Source organism: Chrysochloris asiatica, unplaced genomic scaffold (genome assembly GCF_000296735.1).
Source record: "Chrysochloris asiatica unplaced genomic scaffold, ChrAsi1.0 scaffold00033, whole genome shotgun sequence".
Taxonomy (NCBI): domain Eukaryota; kingdom Metazoa; phylum Chordata; class Mammalia; order Afrosoricida; family Chrysochloridae; genus Chrysochloris; species Chrysochloris asiatica.
Genome location: NW_006408551.1, coordinates 22,289,890 through 22,299,969, shown reverse-complemented (window position 1 = coordinate 22,299,969; position 10,080 = coordinate 22,289,890). Strand labels below are relative to the sequence as shown.

The following is a 10,080-nucleotide window of genomic DNA, read 5'->3' as shown; positions in this document are numbered from 1 at the left end:
GAAAGCCTTTGCGTAGTCAATAAAGCATAGGTAAACATCTTTCTGATATTCTCTGCTTTCAGCCAAGATCCACCGGATATCAGGATATAAATCAATATTTGCATCTGTCTAATGGCTATGTAAATATTTACAATATTTACATAGAGAAATGTAAATCACCCCAGCAATAATAGCAAAGTTTAAGAAAACAGAAAGCAACAGATGCTAGCAAGGGTGTGGAGAGACTGGGAGCCTCCTACATTGCTAATGGACTATACAATGGTGCATCAACTGTGGGAAATGGTATGGTGCTTTCTCAAAAAGTACGTAATAGAAATACCATATGACCCAGCAATCCCTCTGCTTGATATATAGCCACAAGAAATATAAGCCAGGATACAAGTAGATACATGCACACACGTTTATTGTAACACTATTCACAATAATAAAAAGATGGAGACTGGGGGAACACCATGGTCAATTGGAATAACATAGTCCACAAAAACAATATTCTACAGCCTACGTTTATGAGTAGCATATAGAATCTTAAAAGCTCATGAACAGCGGCACCGTGCTTCCCTGGCTGGGATGGTGTGCGCGCTTCGCTTAGGGTCGGGAGAGGGGTGGGGGTCGTGAAGGAGGTGGAGGTGGCGGCGTTTCCACCCGGGAGGTTTCCCTACCCGATCGTGTGCGAACCGGTGTCGCCAGGTCCTCTCCCCTGACGAGCTTGACGAGCGAGCAAGGGTGGAGATCCGGGGAAGAAAAAAAAAAAAAGCTCATGAACAGCCATCTAAGATACAACTGTTGGTCTCTCCATGTGCAGAAGAAAGAATCGTGTTAAAAATGTGAAGGTGTTTGGAATAAACTAGTACAATGGACCAATAGAAGATGTGAACATTAGTCACCACGACTGTGAGACCAGTCTCACTACCAACTGCTTGGAAAGGGATCACACTAGAAGGTCCCAGATTGAGTGGGAGAAATGTGAACAAAATTCAAATTTTAAAGGAAGACCAGACTTACTGGTGAGAAAGAGACTGGAGGAATCTGAGACTATAGCCCTCGACCACTCTTCAGGTTTGTAACAGAACTCACCCTCGTGGCCCAATTTTCAGCCAAGAAGTAGATAGGTGAAAAAGGGGACAGCAATACTAAAAAGGCAAGCTCATCCATGGTCAACCATTCAAAATTTAAAAGGCAACATTTACCTATGGGGAGAAATTTGACGATGAGAACTTCATCCTGATGCATACAGGCCCTGGCATCCTGTTCATGGCAAACACTGGACCCAACACAAATGGTTCCCAGTTTTTTATCTGCATTGCTAAGACTGAATGGTTGGATGGCAAACATGTGGTCTTCGGCAAGGTGAAAGAAGGGATGAACATTATGGATGCCATGGAGCGTTTTGGGTCCCGTAATGGCAAGACCAGCAAGAAAATCACCATTGCTGACTGTGAGAAAATCACCATTGCTGACTGTGGGCAACTCTAGAAAGTTTGATCTGTATTTTGTGTTTTATCTTAACCACAAGACCATTCCTTGTGTAGCTTAGGGACCACCCTTCTACCCCCAATGTTCTGGCAATATTCTTTAATCTTTACTCTCACTTCAGTTTTATGGGTTCCTTATTCTCCAAGTCTAGCTGGATTGCAGGTTATGTTTATGGTTATGAAATAAAACTAAATAATTGTGGGGAAAAAAAAAAAGGCAACATTTACCTCAGGACAAAGTTTAGAATGGAAGGGAAATCAAAACCAAAGGAAGTGGGATACCTGTGTTACATAGAGGGGATTGCAATCATTAAATGAAACAAAGTATATGATTTTTTAATGCAGAGCTGATGATCTCTGTAAACCTTCACTCGCTTCACAATAAAAAGTGAAAAAAAGAAAGAAAGAAACAGATGGATACAGCCTAAATGTCCATCAATGAAAGAATGGATAAACAAACTTTGGTATATACACATTGGTATATGTAACATTGGATAAACAAACTTTGGTATATACACATTGGTATATGTAACATTGAAGAATAACAATGAATCCACAAGTCACCACATAACATGGATTAACATGAGGGATATTATACTGAGTGAAACTAGTCAATCACAAAAGAACAAATATTATATGAGATTACTATTGTAAAGGAGTCCTGATATGGCACTATGGGCTAATGCACTGGACTGCAAAGTCAGTTTGAACCACAAGGTCTGCTGTTCAAGTTCACCAGCTGCCCCTTGGAAACCCAATACAGAGTCACTATGAATCTGAATCAACTGGACAGAACTTAACTATTGTAAAAAATCAAGAAAAGGTTTTCATGCTAAAAGAAACATTCTTTGATGGTTTTCAGGGATGGGAGGGAAGGAAGAATAGTTCATTGGCTAGAGAGTAGATATATGTTAGTTTGAGTGATGGGGAAGGCAACATACAAGAAGGGGGAGGTTGGCAGAAGAATGATAAAGACAAGGGAAGAATGCAACTGTTAAAGGAATAGATCAAAATACTGTTTTATACACAACATTGGAACAATAGTGTTCTTTCGGTAGACACACGAGGAGATACACAGGCTGAACAGGAATGGGAGGGAGAGTGGGAATAGACACAAAAATATAAGTCAGAATTTGACAGAGGATATTTGTACAAGGGTACTACCTTTGCTGAAAACACATCTATGAATGTGGTGGAGCACTGTTGTTATTAAGTGCCATGGAGTCAGTTCCGACTCATAGCAACCTTGTATAGTGTTTCCGAGGAGCAGCTGATAATCTTGAACCACTAACCTTTCAGTTCAAGCTGACCTTGCAATCCAGCATATTAACCCACAGCACCACACCAGGACTTCGTAGTGGAGCACACAGGGGTGTACATGATGAAAACATCTTAGCTATTATAAAACATCTTAAGACAATGATTTGCTAAACCTGGGGACACCATGGTTAATTGGCATAACATAATCCATGCAGATAATGCTCTACATCCTAACTTTGATGAGCAGCATCCGGTATCTTAAAAGCTCATTAGCAGACATCTAAGGTGCAACTATTGGTCTCTCCATATGCAGAAGACGAGTAACAAAAATTCAAAGATGCTTGGAATCCACTAGTCCCTCTGACATGTGAGCATTAGTCACCATGACTTTAAGAAAAGCAGTACTGGGGGTGTGTGGCTACCACTATCAACTGATCTCAAAGGGATCATATTAGAAGGTCCCAGATAGAATGGGAGAAAATGTGGAACACAATTTAAAATTATAAAAAATAAAATAAACCAGGCTCACTTAACAGAAAGAAACTGAAGGAAACCGAGGTAATGGCCCTCACCCACTTATCAGGTTTGGAACAGAACTCAGCCTCGTGGCCCAATTTATAGCCAAGCTCTAGATAGGTACAGAAGGGGACAACAACAATAGTAAGGTATGCTCACCATGGAATGCTCAACTATTCAAGATCAAAAAGGCAACGTTTATCTAAGGATAAGTTTGAGAAGGGAGGGAAGGAGGATAGAAAGGAAGTAAGAAACAGAGGGAGGAAGTGGGATAACTGTTGTTGTATGGAGGAGATGAAACAAAGTGTGCGATTTGTTGAATGTAAAACTGATAATCTTCTCTGTAAACCTTTACTCAATTCACAATAAAAAGTTTCCAAAAAATTATGTTACTTAAAAAACATCTGTGTTGTGGTGTGTGTGTCCCTAGAAGGAAGAAAATACTCTGAAACTGAAATGCCGACCTTGTGTTTTTCACTAGCTTACAGCTTACTCTGAGCTCATTAGAATTTCCAAAGCCTGTTACGTTTTACTCTGATTGGTTTGGGCAGAGAGCCCAGATAGCACATCATTTTTTAAATTCGAAGTGAGCCAAAAAAAAATCTGCCCACGTGCACATAATTACTGCACTTGTACTATTACTATCTTTGCTGGCAACAGACAAATAAGGCCCTTTCATCTGGTGAAAATTATAAGGATTTGAATCAACCAGAATTTCATCCTCGGGCGGGGAACTCAATATTATAGGTGATTACTGTTTGTGTATTTCTGTTCTTAAAGATGTCGCCCCAAATAGGACAGCAGAACCATTATTTGTAATTATTAACAGACTATCCAGTAAACACAAACAAGAAAAAAACCTCAAGTTCAAATACCTAGTTGTTTTCCTTTTAGTATCCTTTACCTGCCGCCCATGGCCTCTGATAGAGCTGCTTCTCCTCCTTGGAGAAGGGACTTGAAAAGACTCTTCTGTCTCCCCAGACAGGGCAGCAGTAAGTCTCCTGACATGGTAGGATCTCACAAAAAGTGATTTCCGGTACTTGGAGGGAGGGCTGTGTGGTTGCCAAGGCTGTACTTGCAGGTACTACAAGACATGGGGCAGAGGGGAGGAAAGCACCAAGGTTAACCAGAAAGGTTGGTTTTCTTCCGTTGACAATTCTCATGAAACAAAGCTGAGTTTGAGGATGAGGAATGATGCTTACCTGATGGAGAAGCTGTGGGTGGCAGAGCTGGCTCCTGAGAGCTTGTAATATTGCTAGAGGAAAAGAACAAATGATTAATGAAGGAGGCCTCGAGATTTCTTCTCCCCAGAGGAAAGCATGACTTAAACTCTCACCTTGGAAGGAGATTTGGGGCATGTCGATCTTGATCTTTCAAACTAAGTATGTAAAGGGAGACTATTGTCAAGGCACTGTTAAAAAAAAACAACACAAAAAACAACAAAAACATTATGTAGTTATGTGGCAGATTTGACTCAAGGTTATCTCACACACATGCAGCTGGCCAATGATGGACAGACCACCCAACTGGGCGAGGAAGGAGAAAGGAAGTCAGAACTGATAGAAATACCATGAAAACTACACCTTCTGCCCTGGATAAAGAAAGCCCTCAGTTTCCTGGAGCCCAGAGGCTCCTGGGGTGCTTCATGCAGATGGATTTTTCCACAGAGCTGTCCCTTGGCTCTGGCAAGCTGTCTCAGAAGTGTAGATCAGTAGTAGAAGATTACAAGGGGAAGTATGTGGCTAGCTGGAGGCTGCCCTCTGCTCATTGCAGGGAAAAAGTCAGAGCAAAGTTCATAGCCCACTGATGAGGTTGTGTGCATTGTCACATCCAGAGATGAAAGGCAGCACAGGATGAGTTGACTGCGGATGCTAAACCTTTTGACTGCTTCTCTGACATCTTACTGCTGCCTGTCTTTTCAGAGGACAATGCAGCCAATTGAGCAGCAGAAGGAAAAATGCAACATAGCATCCATTTTCACACTACATGACTTCAGAATAATTAGAATACCATCCCTAAATCCCTATCCCCAAGTATAAGAACGTATATATCTAAATGGAAGCTCTCCTTAACAGGGCTGAACTTTGAGAAACTATGCCCAACAATGCTCATTGGTTCTAGCACTTAAGAGTTTTCTCCTCATGTAGAGATGTCTTGAGACTTTATAGTCACACTTTGTGCTGGACTGGAAATAACATTCGTTACCTAACTGACTCATCAGCTTGACTGCACATCTAGTTCCTCATGGGTTTGTTCCTCATCAAAGGTGATGGATTTACCACTATTTCATAGCTGGCCAGGGAACTGAACACTATAGGTGGTTGCCAGTTTGTGTTTTTATGTTTTAAAGATTTTGCTGTCCCAAATAGTAGAATAAAAGCATTATCTGGAGTGATTAAGAATATACAAAGAAATGTGTTAGACATTCTATTCCATTCATAAAAGAATTCCCAACGTGTTCTCAGAAGCAACTTATTACTGCCCAACAGGCCCAAAGATATAATCAGATCCAATTTGTAATGTTCCTCTGGCAACGACTGGCTGTGGTTCAATTGCCCTTATGTTGGCCTCCAAGTTCCCCTACTTTCCACCCATGCCCAGAAGAAAGCCTTAACTACTCTTTCTGATTATTCTGTGTCATCTACCTTAGGTTATACAAAAGGGTTTCAAAAAGTCTGTGGGGGGAAAAACGAATTAAAAGATAATAAAATTTTTCCACAAAGTTTCTGAAGCCCTGTTGTGTAACCCAAGGAACTTCCAAGACCATATAATGAATAGATAATTGCTCTTCACTGAGGGAAATTCCCTGGTTTGGGTCCTTTTAGGGTATCCCACAGGCCAGAAACAAAATAATCAGCTTAACACTTTCATTTATGATATTGGACAGTCAATAATTTTAGAATTCATAAGGTCTGATAAGCTCATTCAAAAGTGTCTTTACCTCAATATTGGTCCTTTCCAATGTGCTCTTCTCCAATGCTGAATAGCTAAAGAATTCTAAATATGTTTGCTAAAAATATAGGTGCTTGGGCTCTCCTGAGTTAGAAATCCCAGCAGGAAAGGACAAGGACATTAAGAGTGAGAAAGTGTCAAGGTGTCTATGAGAATTCCACAGTGGGCAACAAGAGCAAGTGAAAAGTGAAAATGCTAAGGGGAAAGAAGGGGACAGAGGGACCTCCATGGTCTCCTTTAGGTAGGAAGCTGCTTTAGATTATGGGAACACAGCTTGCTCTGCCTTTGAAAATGATTGTCTCCCCTGAGACAAGGCCCAGAAGCCAGTCCGTTCCCACACCAACAAAGCATTTTTCAAGGGATAAGTACTCCTTTTGTTATGTGAATCATCAGACAAAAAAACAAGAAAGGAATATGCAGAGGACAGGAGAGTACAAACTTATAGAAATCCAATAGGGTTTCCGAGATGGTAAATCTTGACAGGAGCAGACAGACTGATCTTTCCTCTGTGGATGACTGGTGGGTTTGAATCATGGATGTTGTGGAAAACAGTTTAATGCTAACCCACCATGCCAGTCAGAATTGATTGGATGGCAGTGGGTTTGGTTTTGGTTGGAGAACACAGCCAAGATTGGGAGGCCTAAAGCAGCACAGGTTGACCAGGCTCAAAGGCAGAAGCCTGAAGACCAAAGTCCAGAGAAAGATCCCTGTGTGCTAACTCCTACCTCCCAGGGGAAGAGATATGGCTGGACAAAAGTCACCTAATGCTTGTATAGAAAATACTAGATTTGCTCGATACTAGATTGAACTTCAATTTTATCTTATTATACATTTTAGGATAATTTCATAGTACTCTTGGTGAAAGATCTTTACTGAAAATTTCAAAAGAATCTTAATAAATCAAGAGGATTGTCTACTTACTCCATTCCCACATAAAGACTGGAAGGGGAATCGAGAATTTGAGATAGTTATTTGCAAGACTTTGATACACACATAAGACATAAGAGGATGGTACAGTCAACTGCTCAAAAGATAACAGTTGATTGACCAAAATTCTCCATGTTGAAGGAAGCTGGCTTTGTTCCACATTCAAGTGTAGAAAGCCTGCGTTTGCTCCTTCAAACTGAGTTCAAAAAGGGCTCTCTCATTTCTAAGCTAAATAGAAGGTCAGTCCCTCATTTAAAGGACTTCTCTTCAAAATTAATAGAAGGTCAAGCCACAGTTCATATGTGAGAAAAGAAAAGATAGGCAGGAAAAAGAATTTGACAAAGCATAACATTGAAGTTTTTCTTACCAAAATGCCATCACAGCAATTAGAGTTATAACCAAGGTCTGGAAAATCCAGTTAGGACACGACTGTTTTTTTCCTGAAAAATAAACCTATAAAAACATTCAGTCATGAGCATGGATATATCAGAGGCACTAACTGAGGGAAGGAAGCCTGAAGATTTGCTCCCAGCAATGACCTCTTCTCCCTCGGGATGTAAGTGTGCTCTCCTCAAAGTACATTCCCTCCTCCTCTCTGCTTCTCAGAAAAAGACCTGCTTTTCAAAGCCTACTGCAAGTCACTCCCTTTCCTTGAGACTCCTGGCTACAATAGTGTCTCTTTTCTCCAAAATCCTGCAGGATAAATGTTCTATGCCATGTATTTGGCATTTGTTCTTGCAGTTTATGAGTTTATCTCTGTCAGAACCCAGGCATTCATCTCTTTTAAGCAGATATTTTTGAAAACCAAAAGATCTTTAAGACATGAAGGAATAAATTCCAGTGGAAGAATTTCAGGCCTCATGGGGAAGGTATTTGTGGCATGAAGTCCTACTAAACACTTCTTTAGTCATATAAATCAGTACCTAATTCTACCACCTATTTATAAAGAGTCCTGGTGTAGCAGTGTGGGATAAAGTACTGGATCTCAAGGTCAGTTTGAACCATGAGGTTGGCAGAGCAAACTCACCAGCAACTCCTTGGAAACCCTATACAGGGTGCTGTAAGTCGGAACAGACTCCACATCATTTAATAACAACAACAGTGTGTCAGTATAGGATAAGCACTTGACTTCTAACCATGAGGTTGGCAGTTCAAACCCACCAGTTGCTCCTTGGAAACTCTATACAGGGTGGCTATGAGTCAGAACTAACTCCACATCACTTAATGACCACATTTATAAGGACAACTCTCATATGCTACTTGTTTCCTCTTGTGGGTATAGGGTAGGACTAGGCTTTTGGTTAAAAGGTATTGGAGGAGGATGGTAGTTAATAACTTTAGATTGATCTTTGGTTGACTTTCTCAGGCTAGATATCCAACTAAAGAAACAGTCAGGAAAATGTTATGGGGGAAATTAACCACCCCTTTGCATCCAGAGAACAGACATTGGTGATGGTGGTAGTTATTTGCCATGGAGTCGGTTCTGACTCATAGTGACCTGCATGGGGTTTCCAAGGCTGTAAATCTTTACAGGAGCAGAAAGCCTCATCTTTCTCCCGTGGAATGGCTGTTCACATTTTCGAACTGCCGACTGTGAGACTGGCAGCCCGACTCATGACCACTACTAACCACTACACTACCAGAGCTCCTTAGTGTAGACAGACATTAGGGCTAGGGTAATGGAGTCATCCGCAAGCACAGCTGGAGTCACTCAATCCCAAGAAGTGAATCATGCATACCATGCCTACTTCTCACTGGAACTCTTCTGAAGAAGTCCTAATAGTGTGCTGCCCAGAATAGGCACTCAATACAATTTGTGGAATTGACTGGAATTCAATAATATTAGTCTCAGGAGAAGTATTTCTCCCTCCACCAACCCCCTCACACACACACACACACACACCCATTGCTGCCAGATTATTTTACATCTCCATACTTTAGTTCAAAATCCTTGGAACTACAATAGAGAACTGGTCTAAGACCCAGAGTCTGACTTGGAGAAAAGTCCTGAACAAGTCACGTAGACGTGATTGATCCTCATTTTCCTCATCAATTAAATTGCTCTTGTTGTTCAGTGACATTCAATCAGTTCTGACCAATTGCAACTCTGTGTAGGGTTTCCAAGGAGCTGTGAGTGGGTTTCAACCATGAACCTGTGAGTAGCTATCCACTCCCATCAATAAAATAGGAATAATAAAATAACACTATTCACAGTTATTGATTGTATCCAATTAACAGTTTCATTGTTCTAAATTCAGGAGTGCCTGAACATTACTATGGGGCAGTTCTCTATATTAAAAACCTAAATGCACTGGAAAATTCTGGTTCAATATGTATATTTTGGGTAGGGTGTGAAATGGGAATCTGTAAGTGATAGAACTTTGTTGTTGTTGTTGTTAAGTGCTGTTGAGTTGGTTCCAACTCATTGCGACCTAGTATAGGGTTTCCAAGAAGTGACTGGTTGGTGTTTGAACTGCCAATCTTGTGGTTCAAACTGACCTTGTGGTCCTGCTCTTATCCTACAGTATTATACCAGGATTCCTAAGTAATAGGATAATGAAAAGCATTTAACCAAAAACCTAAGAACACCTTTTTGCTCCCATAAAGATTTGTAGTTTCAGAAACCCTATACAGAGTCGCTATGAGCTGGAACCAACAGGATGGCACACAATTACCATCACCACCACACTGTGCTTGAGGAGCCTTCGTGGCATAGTGGTTAAGTACACTTCTGCTAACCAGACAGTTCAGCCCACCTGCTGTTCCCTGTGAGGAAGATATGACAGGCTGTTCACAGAAAGATTTATAGCTCTGAAAACCCTGTGGGGCACTTCTACTCTACAGCTACCTACAGGTCTCTGAGTCTGAAGAACTGTTACAATACTGGGTTCGGTTGTTTGGTTTGGCATAGAACACTTCAGTACCATGCACTCTCCTGAGTATTTAACATATA

At 41.0% G+C, this 10,080-nt stretch overlaps 1 protein-coding gene across 1 annotated transcript in view; it reads right to left on the bottom strand.

Annotated features, from left to right (window-relative positions):
• MYRFL (myelin regulatory factor-like) overlaps positions 1–10,080 on the bottom strand; it is a 247,800-nt gene that overhangs the window by 37,132 nt on the left and 200,588 nt on the right. Inside the window, exons 16-19 of the mRNA XM_006859617.1 lie at positions 7,495–7,580; positions 4,585–4,626; positions 4,451–4,503; positions 4,153–4,332 (exon numbers count right to left, since the gene is read on the bottom strand). Of these exons, the coding sequence (XP_006859679.1) occupies positions 4,153–4,332; positions 4,451–4,503; positions 4,585–4,626; positions 7,495–7,580 (361 nt within the window). The remainder of the gene's footprint in view (positions 1–4,152; positions 4,333–4,450; positions 4,504–4,584; positions 4,627–7,494; positions 7,581–10,080) is intronic.